Source organism: Chionomys nivalis, chromosome 1 (genome assembly GCF_950005125.1).
Source record: "Chionomys nivalis chromosome 1, mChiNiv1.1, whole genome shotgun sequence".
Classification (NCBI taxonomy): Eukaryota; Metazoa; Chordata; class Mammalia; order Rodentia; family Cricetidae; genus Chionomys; species Chionomys nivalis.
In genome coordinates this window covers 149,227,260-149,252,659 of record NC_080086.1, presented here as the reverse complement: position 1 = coordinate 149,252,659, position 25,400 = coordinate 149,227,260, and the positions used below count along the sequence as shown (strand labels likewise).

The window sequence follows — 25,400 nt, the reverse complement described above, 5'->3', positions numbered from 1 at the left end:
TCCAGCTCAATGTCTGTGTCAGGTAATCCTGCCCTCTTCCTCGGTGCTCCCCAGCCTGACAATATAGCTCTGCCCACTAGCTAATACAACACTCCCGCCTGGGACAACCGCTACTGAAACCCAGCAGGGCCATCTGCCCTCCTCTGTCCCCTGTGGCAGCAGTGCAGCTCAGTCTGGTAGGTTTTTCTCTTTACCTGAGTCACTCGCATTCCTGAACTGCACCCTGTTGAACTTGTCTGTCTTGGCTATCGACCTTTCTGTTAGGCTCTTCCTGACCCCACCTGAATAGTTCCCTAAGCCGAAAGCTGCAGTTGTTGGACAGACTAACGCTGCATTCTCAACTTTGGACCACACTCTTCTTGCCTCCTTCCCACTCGCTGACCTGAGGTGCTTACGCAGCCAAAGCTGCTGACTTTTGCCTCTAGAACGACAAGTCTGCTGCTGGGAATCAGAGGAGGGGGACAGTGAAGGCGGAATGGGGGAGGTGAGCAGAGTCATCTGCAATTAGCAGATAATTAGCGCTGCTGACCCTTGGGGCTCATCAGCGCTCCTGGGGCCAGCCCCCAGCAATCAGCCAGGGCAGGTCGAGAGTGTCAGGCCCAGGAATGAATAGGCTCATCAGACGCGCTGGAGCCAGGGAGCCAATCAGGGAAATTAATGAGAGAGAGAGAGAGAGAGAAGAGAGGGGAGAGAAGGAGAGAAGAAGGGGAGAGAGAGAGAGAGAGAGAAGAGAGGAAAGAGGGAAAAGGAGAGAAGAAGAAGAGAGAGAGAGAAAACACGAGAGACAGAAGAGATACACATAAAGGCAGAGAATGAAAAAATAGGGTAAGACAGACTGGAATAGAGAATCGAAAAGAGAGGAATAGGAATTTAAAAGGAGGCCAAAAAGGGAGGGAAGGGCAGAGGAAGAAAAAGAATGGAAAGGGTGGGTGGGAAAGAGGTGGAGAGGGAAAAGTGAAGAAAGGGTAAGTACTTGGTCTAGTGTGGGCACTCAGGAATTCCCACGGAAGCGAGAAGCTGGAGATGGAGGAGGAAGGAGGGAGAAGGGGCAAGAGTCAATGCTTAGAGAATGGAGTCCAGGTCAGAGAGTGCAAAGGGGCTGAGAAGACTAGGAAAGCTGTTGCCCACGAGTGGCCCCAGGCGCGCACGGGGCCCTGGGCGGAGAGCGCGCCCCCTGCTGTCTCCCGCCGCGTCCGGGCTTCTAGGGACCGCCGCATCGTGAGGCCCGGGTGGGATGCGGGCCGGAGTACTTCCTGGTATCCTGTGCATCCACGTCCCGCCGGGCCCCGCAAGCCCTCCGAGCGACGCAGAGCCGGGGCCGCGTGGACTGAGCCGGGAGCAGGTCCGAGAGCAGGGAGGGGACCTGGCCAGCTGCCGTCGCCGCCTCCTCGCCCGCCGCAAACTTTCACAAAGCAGCGGGTCCGGCCTCATCAATCTGCATTAATAATAGTTGGTTGGGCCGCGGGGGGCGGGCGGGGTCCTGGGCCGGCCGGGCCGTTGGGAAGGCGCGGGGCGCGGGGCGCAGGAGCCGAGAGCTGCGGCGGGCGGAGGGAGCAAGTGAAGCGTAATTTGAGGAAGATGGATGAGTCCGGAGGGCGACACCCCCAGCCCTCCCGCCCGCCCCCTCCCTCCTTATGAGCGAGGGAGCGCGGCGCCGGAGCCACACTGCGCCGAGCCCGCGCCCCGCCGCCACCTCGGCCCGCGCGCCCGCAGCGAGCCCTGCGTGTCTGCGCGGGGCGCACGGCGGGGCCCGGGCAGCGCCATGCAGAGAGCGGCGGGCGGCGGCGCCCCCGGGGGCAGCGGCGGGGGCAGCGGCGGCCCGGGCACCGCCTTCTCCATCGACTCGCTCATCGGGCCGCCGCCGCCACGCTCGGGCCACCTGCTCTACACCGGCTACCCCATGTTCATGCCCTATCGGCCACTCGTGCTGCCACAGGCACTGGCCCCCGCGCCGCTGCCCGCCGGCCTCCCGCCACTGGCCCCGCTCGCCTCATTTGCCGGCCGCCTGAGCAACACCTTCTGCGCCGGGCTGGGCCAGGCGGTGCCCTCGATGGTGGCTCTGACCACTGCACTGCCCAGCTTTGCAGAGCCTCCCGATGCCTACTACGGACCCCCGGAGCTTGCCGCTGCAGCCGCCGCCGCCTCCACCGCCTCGCGAAGCAACCCCGAGCCCGCGGCTCGGCGCACGGAGGGAGCGCTGGACGCCGACGAGCTGCTGCCGGCGCGCGAGAAAGTGGCTGAACCCCCGCCGCCCCCGCCGCCGCACTTCTCAGAGACTTTCTCGAGTCTGCCGGGTAAGTGCTGGGGACGACGTGGGTTCGACCGTCAGGAAATCCCAGACCGGGACCAGTCCAGAACTCCTGCCGCCTGCTTGGAGCCCTGGAGTGCCAGATCCCAGCTCGCTCGCGCGATGTTCATTCCCCAACACCTCCAGGTCCCAAAGCCCTGCTCTGGCCTCGGAGCGCCTGAAGCCTCACCGGCGGCACGCTTTTTCGGCATTGTAGTCCACAAGCCTTGCCCTGTCTCTTTTTTCAGAATCCCTTCGTTTTTCTCTTCTCAAGGATGGGATTCCTGAGGGCGTCAGCAGGACCCTACGGTGACAGCATTCGGGGACAGCTGTCACTTTAGAATGTGGGGGCGCATTCTGAATCGACCCCTCAGCACACAAATGGTGGGCATGGGCTTTGTGGATGCGGTGCAGAAGGAGGGGCTGATGAGCCTGTGGCTTCTTCACCTTAACAGAGGTCACTATTGAATGCTCATTTAGACTAGACCTAAACATTAGAGAACCAGATAGGGCGCTGGAGCAGCCAGCGCAGGCCAGGACTAGAGAGGTGCGTTAACTGGCGGCTGGTAGAGTTGGGTGTGGCAGTGCAGACGAGAGTTGAGGATCCTGCTGACAGGTCATTCAAGAGCCCTGGGAGGATGCCATCTCCACGGTGACAGGGTGCATGCCGCTGTAAACGAACCCTGATCAGAGTCCATTTCTGGAAGTCCTCTTACCCTGTCCTCAGTATCCTAAAGCCAACAAGCTTTCTCCTTTCCCGGCAGAGCCAGGTGCGCTGAGATGGAGGCTTATGCAATCTGGGGAGTTCTAATGAAGAAAAATAACCCATGTAGAAGTAGAGAGCTTAAACTTCCTTCACACTCAGATGAGCCCACGTCTTCTCCGCAGTTCATGGCACCTAGCTTAGCTGATGTAAATGACCCAAAGGGTTTGGAAGTTGACCATAGCAGAGTCAAGCAGAGGATCCAAGAGTCATTGGGCAGGGCAGGTAGGCGATTCCTGAGGACAGGATTTTGCTGTGGAACTGCCCACAGGGAAGGGGGCTGCCCACTGTCTCAGGTGCTGGGGGGGGGGCTGTAAAGAAGCCTGTCTTCCAGTTTTGATTTTTGGTTCTGGGCACTTTGGCTGTGGGGATTCATCCGTTGTTAATTCCTTTTCCAAACTGGCTGACCCAAGAGGCTCTGAAGTCAGAGCAGCGGCTCCTCAGGAGGACCCTAAGAAGAAGAGAGACACCTGGAGATAGCAGACAGTGTCTTCAGGACAAGAGGACAAGGCAGAGCAGAAAGAGGCTCCTCAGAAGGAAGAGTTGGGATAGTTCAAAAGCAGGAAGGAGCAGGGCTGGCTACTGAAGAGGTGCTGTGGAGGCCACGGGGCCTGGAGGCACAGCCAGGCAGACACAGGGGAGCCTAGAGCTGGAGGGAAGGAGGGAGGGGACCCACAGGTGGGGCAGACCTGAGGGGGTGTGCTCTTACCATGGGGGAAACAAACTGCTCATCCACACACTGCCAGGGTCCCCTGCCCTTCTCTCCACTCTTATGTATAATGGGGGTTCTTTTCTGAAGTAAACCCAATATTGGCTATAAAACTGAATACGTCAACAGAAGAAAAGGGAACAAGAGAACTGCTCAGAAGAAAGGAGGAAGGAAAGAGCCATGACAGGGGCGAGGGGGTGGGCGAGAGGGGGTGATGGCAGACACTGACTGGAGATTGTGACTAGGGAACTGGCCGTCTGTGGGAAGAGGAACCCTGGGCTGGGCTGAATGAGGAGTGAGCAACTTCACTGAAAAAGTGTGTGGGGATGAGTTGTGTCGAGGCAGGACTGGGAGAGAGCTAACCAAAAATGCCAGGGCATGCCGAGAGCTTCAGCATGGACAGAGTGTGCCGGCAGGCTGGTGACCCAGGGAGGAAGAACAGGTTTCCTGATCTAAGAAAAAAGGAACCCACAAGAAAGGGAGCTGTGCATACCGCTGCTGAAGCACAGGGAAGGGACTTTGTTGGCAATATAATGGGTGGGGGGCAGAGGAGGGTGCTGACAGTTTCTGTGCTGAAGGTCGCGTCCCAGCCTGGGATGGTCTATGGCAGTATCACCTTAGGTGCTGGAAGAGCAGTAAGGAAGTCAGGCTTCAGAGGGACGGGAACCTGTCTTCACCCTCAGCACAGCTGTCCCGGCCCCTTTGCCGACAGCTGCTCACCTACTTCCCCAGCCGGGAGTGTTCCCTGACATGACTGTGGAAAGATAAAAATGCAGTTACCCAAAGGTTAGGCATAAACTCCATCCGGGGAATGACAGCACAAGGCCGCCAAGGCTGATGGGAAATAGAACCTTTTGTTGGGGGACTGTCTCGGGCTACTTGGGATGGAGTAAGAGAGTTCTCCGCTGTGCGTGGGACCGGAACCTCCACAGAAAAGTACAGTCTTTAAAATGACAGAGGGAGAGTTGCTTTTCTGGTGGGGATGAGTGGGAGGCATTGGGCTGAAGTTATTGCTCATTCACACTTGTTGAATATTTAATGTATGCTTGCTAGCCTCTCCAAATGACCTTATACAACAGCTGGGCGGGGTGGCACCCATCACTAGGAGGGAGAGACTGACAGATGAGTAGTTCAGAGTCGACCACAGCCACATATTATGTTGGGGGACAGCAGGAGTTACTTGAAGCCCTATCTTTAAAAAGAAAAGAAGAAAACTTCTAGTGAAGACAGGCCAATTTGGAGAATGAAAAAGTTCTATTCTTTGGGAATTACAGGGAATTGTTTTTTGTTGGCTAAGAATTAAGAAAGATGTCACTCTGTATGAGAACTGAGGAAGACACAGCCCGGAACCTCGTTATAATTTGAGGGTAGGGCTAAAAGTTATGTTAGCAAATGGGGGGGAAAGGGAGGACTGTGTGGAGAAAGGGTGGCTAGAAGAAGCCCTGAGAACGGCAGATGGAAGGAAAGGAGTTCTAGGTTGGGAGCATGGGGAGCAGTGGGGGTACACTTTTAATAGGAGCATAGGGAGGATTAAATATGGCCCAGTAGGGCTGGGGTGGTAGAGGGCTTGCCTAGAATGGGTGAGGCATTGGATTCTATACACACGTGTGCTCACACCCACTTGAGCTCTCACACACTCGCATGCACGTGTTCACACAAACATACCATCAGAAGAACCCAAAGAAGTGAGAGTTTACTAGAAATACCAAACAAGCAATTTATTAATATCTGTAATTTAAAGGTTTTTTCACTGGTCTTTTAAAAAGATAAAAGAAGCTAGTGCAATGAATGATAATATTCTTATTTAATCAAACACGTCTAAAATATTTCATCATCGATCCACATCCATATTCGAATGGCATAGCTTGTATCCCCTTTTCATACTGCCTTTGAAATCCAGTGCGCACATTCTCCACTCCCAGCTCAGCTGCCTTCAAACTCGCCATGTTTCAGGTGCTGACAGTGACCGTATCAACACATCTGAAGAGTCTGTAAGAGCAGTCTCATGACAGCCATTGGGTGGCAGACCCTTAGTGTCCAGATTCAGCCCCAGCTGGGAGGATCTGACCTGGTCTTGGGGACCTGAAGAAATGTGTGAGCTCTGGCTGTGAGAGTCAGTCACGGCTAACCTGTGTGCCGGATATGGCAAGGCTGTGCAGCACACAGCTGATGACGGGAAAGGATGCTGTGTGCTGGGGAGAAATGGAATAAAGCTATCCACTGGGGACAGTGCAGACTGGAGCTTCAAACCGAGACTTTCTGGAGAATCCCACTTGAAGGTTGGACCTCTTGGATGTAGAAGCTTAGACAGCGAGTGGGGGTGTGTGTACACCGTGGAGAACCATTAGATGGACGATAAAGATACCAGGAGAGACAGACATGATGCCTGTGTTGAAAGAGGGACAAGTGTAAACACTGGTAGCCAGGGTGGTGGAGAGGATGAGAGAGGATGAGGGACCAGCCTGAGAGATGTCAGTGCAGTGAGCACTATGTTTTAAAAACCGAGCAGGTAAGGATTTGCTAATTTCCAAATGGGAATTGCAGTGATGATGGTAATCACACAGGGAGCCAGGAAACTTCAGAGCAGCCTGGTATTCAAGGGCTGATTGCTGTAAGCAAGGCACCTGATTATAGCTAGGGAACATTTTTAGATGACCATTAATTAATTTCTGAATAGGTGTCCATTATGATCGCCAAGATACAGTATTTATCTATGAGAGGGAAATGACGTGCGTAGAGCCAGAGATTTCTGTTGTTAAAAACAAGAGGGGGGACTTTGCTTTCTAGATGACAAAGACCTAGAGTATATTTTCCTGGCACTTTAGAGAAAGTGCACAGAGACTGATTGTTCCACTGACTTTGGGGTTTGTTTTGTTTTTAAAAACAGGCTATCTTTCAGTTTCCCGTGCTGACCTCAGAGTCACTGTGTAGCTCAGCCTGGTCTCAAACTCACGGCACTCTGCCTGCCTCTGCCTCCCAAGTGTTGGGATTAAAGGCGTGCGCCACTATTCTCAGCTTGCTCCATTGACTTTTCACATTTTGTTTTTATTTTTTCTCTCTGAAATATTTTATTTTTTAACATTACATGTATATGTGTCCAGAAGCCAAAAGACTGTCGAGGACCCTGGAGTTGCAGGTATAGGCAGCTGTCAGTGGCCCCCTGATGTGGTGCTAGGAAGAACAGTCCTCCTAAACTGCTGAGCCATCTTTCCAGCCATTTTTATTTTTATTTTAAGACAAGGTATTGAGACAAACCTAGGCTGGCTTCAAACTCATAATATACAAGATGATCTTGAATTTCTGATGTTACAGCCCCAGCTAACCTTCTACCAACTTACTTCACTTTTTTTTGTTGTTATTGTTTGGTTTGGTTTTTTGAGACAGCATTTCTCAGTAGCTTTGGAGCCTGTTCTGGAGCGCTGTAGAACAGGCGGATCTTGAACTCAGAGATCTGCCTGCCTCTGCCTCCCGAGTTCTGGGATTTTTTTTCTTTTCAAGACAGAGTCTCTCTATGGAGCCCTGGCTGGCCCCAACTCACAGAGATCCGCCTGCCTCTGCCTCCTGAGTGCTGGGCTTAAAGGCCTGTGTCACTACGTCCAGAGGTCCCCTGACTTTTAAAGGAGACAAACGTTGGGCTAGAGAAATGGTGTCAGCTCTTGCTGTCAAGTCTGAAGACCTGAGTTCAATCCCTGGGACCCACCTGGGAAAGGAGAAAACTGATCCCACACACATGTTCACACTGACACACTAAATAGTAATGTGATGGTAATAGTTATAAAAAGACAAGCATTGCATTTGCTCGCTGTAGTTTAAGTTCTGACTCAAGGACTCAAGTCTCAGCTTTGTCACTATTTTACTGTGCAATTTTGACACCTGCTTCAGTTGGAGAATATTTTATTGTTTGTCTATTTTTTAATTTTTTTATTGTATGTCTATTATGGGCCTAGGGTGTTTAAGACACTTTGGGAGAATCACTGTCACACAACCTCTTTAGGCTTTGAGTTTCCTCATCTAGATCAAAAGTTTTCATTGAGGTGACTTTGTGTATGTGTGCACATGTGTGTACATGTGTGTGTATGCATGCATGTGCATCTGTTCACACACATGTGTGCACGCATGTGTGCACTGTGAGTGTGTGCACATGCGTGTGCACGTGTGTGCATGCATGTGTGCGCACATGTGTGTACATGTGTACATGTGTGTGTTTGGCTGGGTTTTGTTTATTTGTTGTGGTGGATTTTTGTTTGTTCGTCTGTTTGGGGGACATGTTATGCTGGCCTGGAACTTGCTTTGCAGCCCATGCTGACCTTGAACTCCTGGAGGTCTATTTGCCTCTGGATTAAAGGCGTGTGCCACACTTGGCCCACAAGGGGATCTTTGGTGTCCCTTTCTATTCCTAGATTGGGTGTTTAAAGCAGGGATCTGAACCTGAGCTCCAAGGACCACCTGACAGGAATCTGTCAACATGATGAGTGAGGTCACACCCTAAGTCACTTTACTAAGTCCTAGTTAAAAATTAGTATGTCCTTTAATGTGTGATAGTGGAACGAAAAAACGTGATTGTCTTAGCAATACATGAAGTTTTTTTTCATAGAAATCATGTATTTTCATGAAGATTTACATTCTTTGGAGAGAGAATGTTTCTTGAGTTAGTAAAGGAGCAGGATTATATGACAAGATTAAGTTTAACTGGGTGGTGGTGGCTCACGCCTTTAATCCCAGCACTCAGGAGGTATAGGCAGGAGGATCTCTGAGTTCGAAGTCAGCCTGGTCTACAAGAGCTAGTTCCAGGACAGGCTCCAAAGCTACAAAGAAACCCTGTTTTGAAAAACAAAAACAAAAAAGATTAAATATTTAATAACTTTTAAAAATACTTATTTTAATTAATTTTTTAAAACATTTTATTTTCTGTATATGAATGTTTTGCCTGTGTGTATGTGCACCATGTGCATGCCTGGTGCCCACAGAAGTCAGAGGAGGTCATCGGATACACTGGAACTGTAGTCATGGATTGCTATAAGCTGGGTGCTGGGGACCCAGCCTGTGTCTTGAGAGCCACTCACTATTGCTGAGTATGGTGGTACATACCTTTAACTTAATCCCAGTACTCAGGAGGCAGAGACAGGTGGATCTCTGCAAGTTTGAGGAAAGCTTGTTTACAAAGCAAGTTTTAGGACAGCCAGGGCTTTTATACAGAGAAATCATGCCTCTAAATAAATAAATAAATAAATAAATATGTGTTCTTGTCTGCCCAATCATCTCTCCAACTCCTTTGTTTTATCTTTTAGGGTTTTATTTTATTTTTGTCTTGGCTGTCCTCGGACACAGAGATCCAACTGCCTCTGCCTCCCGAGTGCTGGGATTGAAGGCGTGCGCCACCACCACCCCAGCCTATTTTTAATTATATGTATATGTGTTTGACTATGTGTAGGTATTTGCACATGAATACAGGTACCCTCTGAGGTCAAAAGGAGGTACTAGATCCTTTGAACCTGAAGTTGCACTCATTTTGAGCTTCCAGACATGGCTGTAGGAACTGAACTTGGGTCCTCTGAAAGAGCAGTATACACACTTAGTCCCTGAGCCACCTCTTCAGCCCTTGATGCTGTGTTCTAATTTATTGGTTTCAAGTATAAAAGTGTACTCTCTGCTGCATAGCCGGAGCTGAGAAGGGGCTGGCAGGTTTTAGCCACCTCCAGGGGAGTTTATGGTACAAAGCATTTAAGACCCCCCAGGACTGGCAGATCTCAAAGTCCATTCCTGAGAGGCAGTCTCACTGTGCTGGGGGATTGGACCAGAGCTTAGCTCCCCTGACTCAGATGGGGAGGAGCAGCTTCTGCAGCGGCGGCACACACAGTGTGAAGGCATATATTACAGATGGTTAGGGAGAGAATTCTTTTTGTTTTATTTTGGGTTTTTGAAGACAGAGTTTATCTGTGTAGCCTTGGCTGTCCAGGGACTGGCTTTGTAGATCAGGCTGGCCTTGAACTCAAAGATCCACCTGCCTGGGATTCAAGGCACGTGCCACCACACCAAGATTAGGAAGAAAATTCTTTAACTCAGAGTAATGGGCTGGGAGGTTCTATTGGGAACAGTGGGAGAAAGACAATAGGAATAGTGGGAAGAGCCAGTCAGGCACGGCAGGAGGGATTCAAGGCCACTTCTGTTCTTGAACAAGTTTGAGGTCAGCCTGTGCTACCTGAGACCCAGAGAGAGAGAGAGAGAGAGAGAGAGGAGAGAGAAATAATAATAATAATATAATTGATTGGGCATGGTGGTGCATTCCTTTAATGCCAGCTCTCCAGAGGCAGGTGGATGTCTGTGAGTCTGAAGCCAGGCTGGTTTATACAGAAATTCCTAGGTCAGCCAGGGCTATGCAGTGAGCCTCTGTCTCAATGCACCTGCTGCTGCACCCACGCTCAGAACTTCTTGATGTTGGCCACATCACCTCTCTGCTTCCTCATCAGGAAAATGAGGGGTTTGAATTACGTTTTCTTTTTTTTTTTAGTTTTTATTTTTATTCTTTTTTAATTAAAATTTTCACCTGCTCCCCGTTTCCCATTTCCCTCCCCTCCTCCCAAATATTGCCAGAATTACGTTTTCTTTAAGGTTGTTTCTGGCTGTACAGTTCTGTTTGTTGTTTGTATTTTAATGTGCTCGAGTTTGTGGGTTTTTTTTGGTTTTTTTTTGTTTTTTTTGTTTTTTTTTTTTTGGTTTTTCGAGACAGGGTTTCTCTGTAGCTTTGGTGCCCGTCCCGGAACTAGCTCTTGTAGACCAGGCTGGCCTCAAACTCACAGAGATCGGCCTGCCTCTGCCTCCCGAGTGCTGGGATTAAAGGCGTGCACCACCACCGCCTGGCAGTTGTTTGTTTTAAAGATGAGGATAAGTCTCAGTTCCAGGCTGGCCCAGAGCTCACAATCCTCCTGCCTTAACCTCTCAATTAGCTGGGGTTAGAGGTGTATGCCTCAAAGCCTGGTTTACAATCCAGCTTGATCCTTAAGGATACTTTTATTGATGAGTCATTCTTTTTCTAAAAGGGGTGGGGCTGGAGAGATGGCTCAGTGGTTAAGAGCACTTGCTGCTCTTGCAGAGGATCTGAGTTCAGTTCTCAGCACTCATGTAGTGGTTCACAACTGCCTATAACTCCAGTTCCAGGGGACCTAATGCCTCTTTTGATACCCCTTGGCTCCTGCGTGTGTGTGTGTGTGTGCGTGTGCACGTGCGTGTATGTGTGATATTTAATATACATTAAAGGTACCCTGAACAAGGGGTCTGTGAACACTGTGCTTCCCAGTGAGGTGTGGGTGTGCCCACGAAGAAGTCAGAGGCTGGCTGGCTGTGTGCGTCGTGTGGTGATGTCGGGCGTGGGTCTGAGGCTGGGGAGGTGGAGTCAGGCAATGGCATAGGAGTGGAGGTGTGTGTACCTGGTGTGCATCGAGGGCAGCAACCACAGCAGGAAAAGCTGGCCTACAGAGCTGGCCTTTCTGTTGCTGCCGTCCAGTTTATCCTTTAGCTATACAACACTGGATTCTAGTCTCTTCACACAGTCAGTGGTAAGAAGGGAGGGGCACAGAGGTGCCAGCACAGGTTGTGCCTGGGAAAGACGGGCATAGACCCAGCATTGCTGCTTCTTTGAGGAATATAACTGAGACTAACCTGAAAAGCCTCAGTGGTCTTTACCAGAGAAATGAGGGCCATGGCATCTATCGCAGAGTTACCAGGTATGCAGGAAGACCTTTACACTGAGTCCTGGATTTAAGGAAGGTCTTACTGGAGGGCTAAGGACATAGCTCAGACAGCAAATTGCTTGTCCAGCGTCTAAGTAGCCCTGAGCCAGATCCTCAGAACCGCAGGTGTGGTGGTCATGCCTTGAGTCTAAGCACTGAGGAGGTGGAGGCAGGAGGATTAGCAGTTCAAGGCTGTTCTTGATGAATAGTAAATTTGAGATTTGAAGCCAGCCTGGAGCTATATGATAAACTATATCAAAGTGTGTAGGGGGGGTGTTGGAGGGATGGCTCAGTAGTTAAGAGCATTGGATTCTATTCCCATCACCCACTTGATTGCTTACAACTTTCCACAACTCCAATACCAGAGGACCCCAAACCATCTTCTGGCTTCCCTGAGCACCAATATGCATGCAATAAACAGGCATTCATGCAAGAAAAATACCTATACACACAAACATACTTACATACATACATACATACATACATGCATGCATGCATACATACATAAATCGACAGAATCATCACTGTCACAGCTCTTCCAATAGCTGGTAACTTTGCACAGAATTTTGCTGTGAGAGCTCGCCTTAGAGGTGGCATAGGAGAGGTAGCTACTGACCAAGACAGATACTTTAGGAGTGATGGTGGACACGTGAGTCTGAGGACAGGCAGAATGGAGCATTGTGCTGAGTCTGATATAATACAGGCTCCAATTTGTCTTTGCCTATTCTTGTTTTGGAACTTATGACATAGGCCAGGCTGGCCCTGAACCATGATCCTCCTGCCTTAACCTCCCAAGTACTGAGATTACAGATGTGAACCACCAAGGCCACCTGCGTGTCTGGCTCTTTCTCTTTCCTTTAGGCTTCCCTGTCTCCATTTTGACCTGAAGTGCTCTCCTGTGCCCCCCTGGGGTCTGCTTGCTCCTTCCTCTGCAGTCTTTTCTCTTGTCTGAATTCCCATGCTCTTACTGCTTCTGTTTGGAGCTGGAAACAAAGCTGTTGACCGGCTGACCCCGACACTTAATCAGGAGGGTCGTGGAGATGTTTAACTTCCAAAGGAACTCCAGACTAGGTGGTGCTCTGAGGAAGGGCGTCAGGAAATGGGGTGGGATTGTCTCCGATGGACTGTTGTAGGTGTGGGGTGGAGGACCTCATGTCTGCAGTCTGTTGGTCATTGCTGCGCCTTGTGACAGCATCCCTGCCCCCAGACAGGGTTTCTCTGTGTAGCCCTGGCTGTCCTCGAACTCACTCTGTAGACCAGGCTGACCTCGAACTCACAGAGATCCCCCTGCCTCTGCCTCCCAAGTGCTGGGATTAAAGGCATGGGCCCCCACTTCCCACTTCATTTAACCATACCCCCATGGACTGCTTATGATGGTAGCTCAACCCAAATTTTAAAAAATACTTATTCACTCATCATTTTATTTTGTGTGTGTATGTGTGTGTGTGAAAGAGAGAGAGAGAGAGAGAGAGAGAGAGATATTGTGTATGTGTTCCATGTGCCATCAGATTCCCTGGAAACCAAAGCGGTGAGCCACTGAACATGGGTGCTAGGAACTGAACCTAGGCCCTCCAGAGGAGCAGCAAGTGTTTTTAAACACAAAGGCATTGGTTCTAGCTCCTCAACTTTAATTTAAGCTAAAATGGGCATATGTTGATTCATGGTACAGCAAAGTACCCAAGTGCATCCAAAATGCAGATGGTGTGGGTCTTCCTCTCTCTGTGTCAGGCTTCTCTCTCTCTCCTTTCTCTCCTCAAGGCCCCTCTACCCTAGAGAGAGGTGGAGAGGGCACAGCCACAGCTCCCTTTACTGTCACAATCCCTACTTACAGTTCCTGCGTGTACAACTCGGGATACAGCATGTCCTTACAGCCCTGTCTAGCCGCAGGCCAACCTGAGCCCAGAAGCACAGAAAAATGTGATTGACAGGCTACCAGGTACTGTGTTGCCCAAGAGGAACAAGGCCCTAAAGAAGGGGGTGTGGTCACTGGGCCAGAAATAAGGCAGGACGGGGGAGAAATACTGGCGGGAAGGCGCTTAGGTTTCTCTTGGGCCAGTGAAGCAGCCGGAGGACTGGGAAGAGGTCAGGGTGGCTCTGAGAGCCTGGGGCCTGCGATGAAGAAAGCAGAGCTGAAAAACTACCTCTCAGCAACGCTCTGGCTTTTTGTTCTCATTCCAACCTAAGGAAGCTCTGCTGGTGATTGAATTCAGGGCTTTGTGGACACTAGGCAAACCTTCTACTATCTATGCTACAGCCCCAGTCCCCCTGCCCCCTTTTAGACAGAGTCTTACTCTGTAGCCCAGGCTAGCCCTTAAACTCACCATCCTCCTGCCTCAGCTTCCTGAGTGCAGGGTAGTGTGTACTACCGTACCCCCCCCTCTTTCTCTCTCTCTCTCTCTCTCTCTCTCTCTCTCTCTCTCTCCTTTCTCTCTCTCCCTCTCTCTCTCCTTATCTCTCTCTCTCTCTCCTTATCTCTCCTTATCTCTCTCTCTCTCGTTTTGTTTTTTGAGACAGGATTTCTCGGGGTAGCTCTGGCTATCCTGGGACTTGATTTGTAGACCAGGTTGGACTCAAACTCACAGAGATCCACCTGCCTCTCCTTCCTGAGTGCTGGGATTAAAGGTGTGCAGCATCACTGCCCAGCACATTTTTCTCTTTTTCAAAAATTTACTTTTAATTGTGTGTGTTTGTGTGTCTGTGTGTGTGTGTTTATGTGTGTGTCTGTAGGGAAGTGTGAGTATGTGTGTTTGTGTATGTCTGTGTATGTAGGTATGTGTGTGAGGTTCTCTGTTATCTGTGTGTTAAGTGTGTATGTGTCTGCATGTAAGTATGTGCATATGAATGAATACAGGGATCTCCCTGGACCTGGAGTTCTAGGTGATTGTGAGCCAGCTCAGGTGAGTACTGGGAAAAAAAACTTAGGTCCTCTGCAAGAGCAGAATGTGCCCTTAGCCTCTGAGCAATCTCTCCAGAGCTAGAAAATACATTTTCAAAGAAAAGGAATACCAGCTGGTAAGATTCTGTTCCACATGCTCTCAAAGGCAAGAAAGATCTGATGGGAATTCTGTCTTGGGAATAACGGGAGAAGAAGTGATACTTAGGGACAGGCCCTCTTCTGTGAGCACGTATGTGTAGCTCAGTGATTAGAGCCTGTGTGTATGGAAAGAAATGAGGTTTACACTTGAACCTGATAAGAAGGCAATTTAGGGCTGGAGAGATAGCTCAGTGGTCAAGAGCACTGGCTGCTCTTCTAGAGAGAGGACCGGCTCCAATTCTCAGCACCCACATGGTGACTCACAACCATCTGTAACTGCATCCCCAGGGGATCGGGTACTCTCTTCTGGCCTCCTTGGGCACCCGGCACACGTTTGGTACAAAGACATGGTTGCAGACAAAACACTCATGCAAATAAAACTAAGCCACACAATTTAAAAAGGTTTTCTATTTGCGGGGGGGGGGGGGCACTGGACAAGAGCTGTTACTTTGAGCGGAAGGCAAGGGGAAGAAAATCTGCTGGAAACGCTGGAATGCATGAACGCTAGGTTTCAGATACCGAGATTCCGGATGCGGCACAGTGTCCCCAGGTGTGGGACTTAGAACATCATCTCACCCTTTCTCAGTTCCATTTCCTTCATCTGACAGTCGGGTTAGCGACTCTGCTGTCTGTGCTGATAGAGTGGAGCAGCCCTACATCTTCAGCCTTCAGCCAGTGGCCTAAGGTAGAGAAAACGTGGAAAACGCGCAGGAAAGTCCAAGGTTACACAGAAGCATCCTGGGCAGCAATGATGTTAGAGTCCGTGAAAGGTCGTTGGGTCTGAAACAGCCTGGTGTCCTAGTTTGCTTTCTGTTGTTGGGGAAGAAAGGGTTTATATGGCTTCAATTACAGCCCATCATCAAGGGCAGGAACTCAAGGCAGGAACTAAGGCAGAGGCCACAGAGGAACATGGCTCACTGGCTTACTGGTGACTTACTCAGCCTGCTAACTCAAGATGGCCTGCCCAAGGATGGTGCTATCCTCACTGGTCTGTGCCTTTTCACTCAATCATTAACCAAGAAAATGTCCCCAAAGACGTATCCACAGGACAGTCAGGTGGAGAATATCCCTCCACTGAGAGTCTCTAGCTTGTGTCAAGACAGAAAAACTAACTGGGACACGTGGGTACTTGGAACTCCCCTGAGCTTGTCCCAGAACTGGGAGAGGCAGAATCGCAGTGATCTAGCAAAGGTCCTCCTGTTTCTGTGGAGCAGGGAATGCCAAGGGGCCGGAAGAGAGTGCAGAGACAGGAATGCTGCTTACGTGTATCAAGTGATGGAGACAGTGGCATGCCAATCGCATCAAGTCAAAGGGTTGAGCAAAGAAAGAGCTGGAAGGGGACTGAGACAGTCCTGGTCCGCAAAGGAGTGGTTCGGTGCTGAGGACTGGGAAGTGCAGCTAGATCTCTCTGGGGAAATGACCTAGGATTTCTCCCACCTTCTCACCCCACCATCTGGAAAAGAATGACTGTCTAGGGAGTACGAGAAGGGAGGGTCTTTGTCCTGGGAGCCAAGTAGGGCAATGTTGGTGCTGTTGTTTTTCAAGAAGACAAGAGAAGTCAGAACTTGGGGCTTCTTTCAGCCCCACAGGCGACTGCTGTCCTCTAAGCCTCAGTAGCTGGGACAGCGAGGAACAGCTCAGTCTGAGCCTGTCCTGGGGCCTAAGTCTGAAGACATCCCTTCAATGGCATTCATCGTCCTTGGTGACTCCAGTGTAGCAGGCAAGTCTGGTGCTGTTCCAGGCTGGCCTCGAACTCACCATCCTCCAGTCTTGACCTCCCCAGTGCTGGGATTTCTGACAGGCACAGCAATGCCCAGCCTGAGCACTGTGTGGTCTCTCTGCTGGGAAAATACCTCCCATAGATTCTGTGTGGCTGGTGAGTTCCTCTCTAGCCCAGCTGGACCCATTTATTCCTTTTATTTTTGAGATTATAATATAGCTATAACATTTCTCCCTTCGCTTTCCTCTCTCCAAACCTGCTCATATACCCCTCCTTGCTCTCTTTATAATTCATGGCCTTGCTGGGCGGTGGTGGCGCACGCCTTTAATCCCAGCACTTGGAAGGCAGAGACAGCTGGATCTCTGTGAGTTCAAGGTCAGCCTGGTCTACAAAGTAAGTTCCAGGACAGGCTACAAAGCTGCAGACAAACCCTCTCTCTCAAAAGAAAAAGAAATCATGGCTTCTTTTTCATTAATTGTTATTACATACATAATACTAAATACAACCTGCTCAGTCTGTATCACGTTACTCTTATATGTTTTCAGGGCTGACCACTCGTTGCTGGGTAGCCAATTGGTGTACTCTTCTCTAGAGAAGGCTATTTCTCCCACTTACTCCCTTACCTGTAGTTCTTTGTCTAGAGGATGGGGGAGGCCTTGATAGGGCTTCCGGTCTCTGGAGCCTCCGCCCTAACTCTGAGGCAGCCTGAGTGTAACCTCTGCACTCCGAGGGGTGGCAGCTCTCTTGACACCAACTCTCTGAGTAACTGTAGTTCAAGCTTTGCGAGTTCGGGTTCTCCAAGTCCACGAGGAACAGTCCCTAGGTCCTATAAGTCACAGGAGCAGTCCTGTGACTTCTGCCTGTTTCCTACTACCCAGCCTTCCGCACCATCACCCAGCCCCGCGGAAAGCCAAGGCTTCCCCACAGGCTCTGGGGTCACAGGGAGCCTCGCACACACTCTGGCAGCAGTCCTGACATTCCCACACAGGACCTTTCTGCCTCCTTGGCAACTTCTACCTCAAAACAGTTTTCATTTTGCTGAAGATTCCCCTCCCCCAGAATCCTTGTTTTCCATTATAAATTGTTCAGTGGAAGCTGGTCATGATGTTCACACCTTTAATCCCAGCACTAGGGAGGCATACACAGGTGGATTTCCGTGAGTTTGAGTCCAGCCTGGTCTACGTAGTAAGTACCAGGACAGCCAGGGCTACTTAGAGAGACCTGGCCTCAACAACAACAAAATTTAAGATGTTCAGTGGCATCTTGTTTTATCAGCTGAGTCCATTTTCAACTGGAAATTTTCTTCTGTGTATCTGGCGTCTGCCTAGTCCAGTTCCTCTAAATCAAACTTCACAAATAGAAAATTGATGAAAAAGTTTGACAGCTAGGCATGACAAACCCGAGCCATGTAATCCCTCTCTAGGCAGAAACAGGAAGATCGCTGCAAATTCAAGGTGACCCTGGTCTCCATAGCAAGCTCCCAGGCACTGAGTTACTTTGAGAGACTTGATCTCAAGCAAGCAACAGGCTTCCTTAGTGCTTCTGTTTGTTTTTAATGAACCACAAAAATGTGGGAATTTTATTTAGACTCTTTTGCTATTGATATTTATTATAAATCAGATAAAGGAAAACAGCTTGCATTTCTTTTCCCCCTCCTCCTCTTCTTTAAAGCAGGGTCCCACTTCACAGTCCTGACTGAGGCTCTCACTGCCTACATCAGAGAGCCCTGAATCCCTAAAGGTCTACCTGTCTCTCTTTGTGTTGGGATTAAAGGTGTGTGTACTACCACACCCAGCTGCATTTCTTTCTTTCCTTCCTTGCTCTTTCTTTTTGAAAAACGATGCATTCATTTTATTTCATGTGTGAGTGCTTTGTCTGCATGTATGTACGTGTCCCAGGTGCATCCTTGGTGCCCCAGAAGGTCAGAAGACGGCATCCAATCTCCTGGAACTGTAGTTATGGGTGGATGGCTGTAACGAGCCATTGCTCCAGCCCCCTGCATTTCTTTCTTAACTAAGTTACGAGGAAATGGTAAGCTGTGTGAGCTTGCTGCCTGTGGGGCCATTCATTCCTGGCCACTGACTCCATCCAGGTTCTCAGTGTGCCCTCTGCTGGTGGAGCAAAGAGCAAGTGACAGCAGCAAATGTGTCCGTACTGGGGGTTGGGGTTGGAGCGAGGAAATGGTGCTGTTCAATTTGTCCATACCGCCCCCCCCCGCTCCATTTTCCCTGTCTCTGTAAGAAACTCAGCCTTCCACTTTGTCTGGTTCATCATTCAGTTTCCTGCCACTTCTGGGCCCTGCTCCCCTCTGGCTTATGTTCCTCTCTGCCTGCTTTCCCTGTCCCTTCAGTCGCTCCTCTTTGGGATTCCTTCACTGTTCCAATGGCTGTCCTCTGAGGCCAGCTTTCGGTTGTGCGGTCCCTCCACTGCCCCACCCCCACCTCAGTCTAGAGGTGGCTTATCAGAGTCTTCACTGTCACAGTCATAAAGGCCCAGGCAGAAACTCTTGCTCCTGCCACTCAGTGCCCCACGGGGATCAAGAAACAGTGAGAGGCCATGAACCCTCGCTCCTCTTGTGGCTTTAAAAGTGGCAGGGAGGGTGGCCTGCGTGTGTGGGCTGGAGTTTCTGGATCTGTCTGAAGACAGAGGGATGGATGAGATGATCTCAGGAGGGCTCTGCCGGATGGAGGAGCGGGGAGCCTCCTCTCAATCATTATCAATTTAGATTTATTGGATGCCCCCCCGGGGCTTGGCACTGTACTAAATGGTTCCCTCTATCCTTCAAGCCCTGAAATCCAGTTTCTGCCCTTTTAACACTGTTTGAAACATTGCGCCATTGGGTTATGTTTTTCTTAACATATTATTAATTATTACAGAGTGTGTTTTATTTTCTTCACTTCTTTTAGTGCCTTAAGATCCGCTAGGACTCTTCTGGGTATGGGAAGATCAGAGGCACACTGCACACTGGGGTGTATGCACAGGAAGGGAGTCATCCTGATGCTGGGAATGGGTGGAGCTGAAGGGGGCTATCTCAGGAGGGCCTGAGAAAGGGAACAGCTGGAGAGAGGGAGAGAGCATACATGCCTGCCCTGGAAATAGCTACTTTTATTTTGTTACATATTTATTAAATGCCTACTCTATAGGTAATTTTTAAGCTACCAAAGCTATAACCGTGAATAAAATACGATTGAAACCCACATTTTTGTGTTTATATTCTAATAGGAAGAGACATAGTTTGCTTTTTTTTAATAAAGTGAATGAGGTTGATGTCACTCACATATTATGGCAGCAGATGAGTCCAAGAAGCATCCAAATTCCAAGAGAATGACAAGGAAAAAGGGCCAGCCTGAAGGAGCCAGGGAGGGAGCCAATGCCTGATCTGGGGAGAAATGTGGTGTCCCCAGCAGAGACAGGGCTAGGGACAGGTGGGTACAGAAGACAGGAAAACCACTAGAAGAAGCAGGTTTAGTGGTTAGAAAGGGCCCAGCTCTGGTCAGATCTGAGAGGCAGACTTGTGAGGGAGGGGTTGGATAGGACCATGAAAGGAGAATAAGAGTGTTGTCCTGGTGGAGTCTGGTGATGGGGAGGAGGGGTTTCCTAGGCCAGCTGTGATAGCATAGTAAGGGTGAAAGCTTGGAGGAAGGTTGAGACTTCCATTTGGGACTTGAGAAGTGTGAGTCTGTGCAAATGAAAAAAAAAATGGTATGAACAAGATCCTTTAGCAAGAAGAAGGAGGGTACCCATGTCCTGGTCCTGAATCTTTAGCAAAAGATTTATTTGCTTTTATCCTGTGTGTGTGAATGAGTGTTGGCCTGCATGTGGTGCCCATGGAGACCAGAAGAGGGCATCAGATCCCTTGGAACTATAGTTACAGGATATTCTGAGACATGTTGTTGCTAGGTTCTGGGAACAGAACACGGGTCCTCTGCAAGAGCAGCCAATGCTCTTAACCACTGAGCTGGTTCTCCAGCCCCCAGGCCTTAATCTTGCAGAAAAGAAAATATTTGTGACTAGGGCTGAGGTAATATTGGCACTTTTTCAAGGCACCTGAATGGCAAAGCTGCTTATGGGAAGGTAAGGGGCAGTATGGATCTTGGTTGGTCTGCTGCAAGCTGGGGTCGGGGCAGCATGAAGGTGTTGGCTGCAATAGTGGGGTTGGGGACAAGGCCTCAGAGGATCCTGAGGAGAAGGAGCAGGCCTGAAGGAACAGGTGTGGACTCACTGGGAGGTAACAGGTTGTTGACTCCAGGCCAAGTGGGAGGGTCTACAACAAGGGAGGCCAACTGCTCGCCTTCTGGGTGCTATGCCTTTGTACAGCCTTTCTCTTACTCTTCATTCCCAGCACCCGGGATCCCGTTTGCTGTGAGCTGCAGTCTCACTGCTGAACATGCCTAAGGGCTGTGGATGCAGTGTGGGTGACGTGGGCGTGGGGGTTTCATCGCTGCTCTCATCCAGTCTATCTTCACTGAGCTCCTAAGTCACAGCTTCCTTGGGGTCTTTCCTTACTGGTTGCTGGGCTGTCTTTTAAATTCCTGTTGTTTTCTTTGGGCAGAAAATAAAGAACTTTGCAAAACTCACATACACACACACAAAAGAAAAAAATAGAGGAAATTGTGTGTGTGTGTGTGTGAGAGAGAGAGAGAGGACAGCTTTTGAAAGTTGGTTCTATCCTCTTGGCATATGAGCCTCAGGGGCCCAACATAGGTCACTAGGCTTGGCAGCACCCACTATGCTGGTCTCTACCTTAGTTTTTTTGAGACAGGATCTCTCACTGAAACTAAAGCTTACTATTTTAGCTACACTGGTTAGCTGGTAGCCCCCAGGGTCCATTGCTGCCCTGTGGCTGGGGGTACAGGTGCGAGCCACCATAGCTGACCACATGTGGCTCTTTATGTTGGTGTTGCAGATCTATAGCCGGTCCCTCGTGCCTGTACAGCTAAGCTGTCTCCCCAACTCTAAAAAGCATTTGAAATGTGTTTGCTCGCCGGGCGGTGGTGGTGCACGCCTTTAATCCCAGCACTTGGGAGGCAGAGGCAGGCGGATCTCTGTGAGTTCGAGACCAGCCTGGTCTACAAGAGCTAGTTCCAGGACAGGCTCCAAAACCACAGAGAAACCCTGTCTCAAAAAACCAAAAAAAAAAAAAAAATGTGTTTGCAGTCATGACAGAGATACAATTAAAACCAGTGATTTAGATTTTAGAATTAAGTATAGATGAAAATTCTTCTATCCTGTGATAACACAGTCACCCACTAGGAGTCAAGATGTCGTCCCACATTCCCTCCAGTCTTCCCTGCTCTCCTCCGTTGGTGTCGTGCAGGAGAGAGATAATGGCTTGCTGACATTAAGGATGAGCCCTAGAAAGTTTGGTCACAGATAAGGAGGTGTCCGTGCTGGGCGCTTTCCCATCAGGGCAGTCTGGTTAAGAGCTGGAACCAGGTAGACGAGGATATCCCGTTCTCCAGCTTTGTCAGTTTCTTGGCTTCAGACTTGGAATGAGACCAAATGACTTTGTAGTTTCCATCTTGACATAAGATTCTGTGACCTAGATCTAGTATGTGTGTCTGGGGGACTAAGAGTCAGGATACCACTTGCTCTTGGGATTCCTGGGAGCTCTAGCTCCCTCCCGCCAGCTCCCACATTGTTTCCTCCCGGGACTGCTGGTCGGGGTTAGGAGGGTGGGTACCAGGTTTGGAGGAATCTGGGAGGTGGTAGGGAGCATGAAATGGGGTGGTGGGAAAGTTGGGGGGGGTCACTGTCATACGTGTTGCCTCTCTGCTTTCCCATAGTGAAGTCTGCTGGTTAAAAACTTTCTTCCCATTCTTTGTTTCTCCGAACCCTTTCCCCGCGCCCCCTTGGATGCCCATCTTGTCTCCCGACCCATCTCTTCCTCTCCGAATGTGCTGTTTCCTATTGTCAATGACTCATTCCTGGCCATGCTTCCACGTGCCGCTCCTTCCCCATCCATTGGTTTCTCCACTCCACCCCCCACAGCAGAGGGGAAGGTGTACAGCTCAGATGAGGAGAAGTTGGAGGCCCCAGCAGGAGACCCAGCAGGCAGCGAGCAGGAGGAAGAGGGCTCAGGCGGTGACAGCGAGGACAGCTTCCTGGACAGTTCTGCAGGGGGCCCAGGGGCTCTTCTGGGACCTAAACCGAAGCTAAAGGGAAACCTGGGGACTGGCGCTGAGGAGGGGGCACCAGTGGCCACAGGGGTCACCACCCCTGGGGGGAAAAGCCGAAGGCGGCGCACAGCCTTCACCAGCGAGCAGCTTTTGGAGCTGGAGAAGGAGTTTCACTGCAAGAAATACTTGAGCCTGACAGAGCGCTCCCAGATCGCCCACGCCCTCAAGCTCAGTGAGGTGCAGGTTAAGATCTGGTTTCAGAACCGCCGGGCCAAGTGGAAGCGCATCAAGGCTGGCAATGTGAGCAGTCGTTCTGGGGAGCCCGTGAGAAACCCCAAGATTGTGGTGCCCATACCTGTGCATGTCAACAGGTTTGCAGTGCGCAGCCAGCACCAACAGATGGAGCAGGGAGCCCGGCCCTGATGGGGCTCCTGGGGACCAGAAGGCAAAGGATCTGCACCTGTCCCTGCCCAAGACTCATTGGGTGCTGCCCACTAAAGGGGCCTCGTGGACCCTGCTCCAGGAGAGGTCAGCTGTGCTCCCTGGATTGCAGACATGAGTGTTTGGCCTGGGACTGTGCTGGAGCCCTCAGACCTAGGGATTTCAGGGGTGCAGGGTTCAAATTCTGATCCCCGAGAGCTTCTGGAGCAGAAGTGGACTCCTGAGGTGGGGATACGAAATGCCCAGGACCTACAGGGTTCCATGGCTAAGGCCTGTGGGAGCAGCTTCTAACAGAGGGGAGAAGTCCTAGGTGGTATCAGCCTGGGGCCACAGTTCCTTATTTATTTTGTGTAAAGTTTGTGTATATGGAACTATTTTATCTTTGTCCGTCTGTACTCCTATGGGGCACTGGGACAGTTTCCTTGAGCCTCACCCAGTTTGTCCCCCCCTACCGCTTTGTGAAGGCGCTATTGTGCTGTTCAGTGTAAGGACATGCAAAGACATGAGATGGGACTGTAATGGCCAAAGTGAGGGGTTCTTCAGCAGCCCCCTCTTCCACTCTTAAGCATCCCTCCACAGTGCATCCTGACCCCACCCCACCCTCCTGTTCCCACTGACTACTTTGTCCCCACTTCCCCAAATCTTTCTGCTCCTGGTGTCTTCTCTTAGGGAGAGGTGGCACACTTTGGGGACTCAATTCAGTTTGCATTGAAGGGAGATCCCAGTTTAACTTGGAGAATGTCCAGGTCACCTACACAGAGGACACTGTCCTGTCAGTGACTAGGGCAGGACAGGAGGCTCACTCCACCATGCGAGCTAGATAAAGAAGTGCTTCCTTTACAGAGTGCACAGCTTCATCTCTGCCTTCATGGCTATCTCATACGCAGGACCTAGGGCAGAGACCCAGCCCCTCTCCGCTTTTGCGATCTTAGCTGTGCTCTCTTCTGTCCAGCTGTGCTCTCTCTTGTCCATTATTACATTTGGAAGGGTTAGGTTCCCATCGGCCTCTTCTACTACAGAGCAAGATGGGTTGAAAGAAGCCACTGCCGAACTGACAGGACAAGAGTGAGTCCAGGATGGTTCTGGAAGGTTATGGGCAGAGATGATGGGCGAACAAATCCCAGGAGCAGGGCTCTAGAGATCTGCAGACGTCAGGGCAAGGAGACTGTTAAGAGAAACGCACTGCGGCTGCTGCTGGGGTAACGAGCTTTTGGGGGAGAGACGTGACCTGTATGGATTAGGGAGAGTGGAAAACAGAAAAATGAACAAGCTGGATCAGGCAGCTGCCAACGACAAGGGAGGAGTCCTGCCTTACAGGCTGCTCTGGCCACGGGTGAGCCCCAGTGGCAAAGGTGTCAGTTTCATGTTCATGTACGTGTTGAATACTTCTATGAGACCAAGTCAGTCTGTCCTTGGCAGTTCATCTCTCCCAAGTAATTCTCTAGTTGAGAACATAGATCTAGAGTAAGGTTGTCTCTTTCTCTGGTCCTTGGAAATTTAACTCCAGTAAGGCGTGGGAATTTAACCTTGAATACACAGTCCAGGTCCAGCTCATTCCCAGCCAGGTGGACCGCAAAGTCAAGAGACTTGGATCCCATACTTATACTTGATCTACACAGAAGTCAACACAGAGGTTAAGCTGTTGCCTCTTCAGCAGAGCTGGATGGAGTCCAGGTTCTGAGAGGGCAAATGACCAGCATCCAGGCTTTTGGCTTTCCATACAGCTTCAACTGTGCTAAGTAAGCATGGAGCCAGCCCAAGCAGCTTGTCTAGTGAGTCTGGAGCTAGCCCATCCTGTGTCCGGGAACCAAGTCCTGTACCTACTTATGGCACTGTTCAGATTCTGTCATGTAAGACTCTTAACAGACTTGAAAGGGGGGATGTGGATGAAAAAAAATAAAATCTGGTTTCCTCTCAATAGCGTTATTTGATTATTAACCGACATTAATCGGTGGGTTAAGTGCCCTGGCAGAGCAGCAGCCCATCACCTATCCAAGACGTCTCAGAGAACATGGGCCCCTAGAAAGGTCGTTTCAGGGATAGGAAACAGATCCAACACTGAGACTCAGTCAATTCTCATCCATTATAAACTAGAAGGGAGGCGTTTCCCAAGGGTTTCTTTCAAGAACAAAGGGACATGGCAGGAAGAGAAGGGGATCTGGACTCTGCTTCCAGCTTTGCTCAGGACAGGGTAAGCTTAGAGCGCTGCTGGAGGTCGCGGTGGCTTTTGGCCCTGCCCCTCTCTTCTCCTCGAAAGGCACGGGCCAGCCACTTTTTCACACAGCTGTTCTCCTCACTCTGGGAGAGCCTCCACACAGCCCTGGATGCCTCCCTCAACACTGGCCACCGCGGTGTTGGAGTCTCTCTAGAAGAAGCAGAGGCTATGCCGTTACACACTGGCCAGTGCAGGGCGTGCTTACTACACAGAACACCAACGACAGCAGGGATCACTGGGAGTTTTCAGGAGTGGGCGGTGAGAGGATAAGGCGGCACAAAGCAGGAAGTACAGCCAGTCTCCTCTGTTATGGGCAGGTTTGCTCTGTCAGCTTCCCCTGCCCAGGAAGGCCGAAAGAACTGACAGGAGGAGGTAACTAAGGAGA

General features: G+C 50.3%; 1 protein-coding gene across 1 annotated transcript; it reads left to right on the top strand.

Annotated features, from left to right (window-relative positions):
- The first annotated feature begins 1,747 nt into the window (after positions 1-1,747).
- Positions 1,748-22,782, top strand: Gbx1 (gastrulation brain homeobox 1). Its single transcript, XM_057788762.1, has 2 exons — positions 1,748-2,294; positions 22,232-22,782. The coding sequence occupies exons 1-2, from the start codon at positions 1,763-1,765 to the stop codon at positions 22,780-22,782; spliced, it is 1,083 nt and encodes a 360-aa protein (XP_057644745.1). The 5' UTR covers positions 1,748-1,762.
- Positions 22,783-25,400: the final 2,618 nt, after the last annotated feature.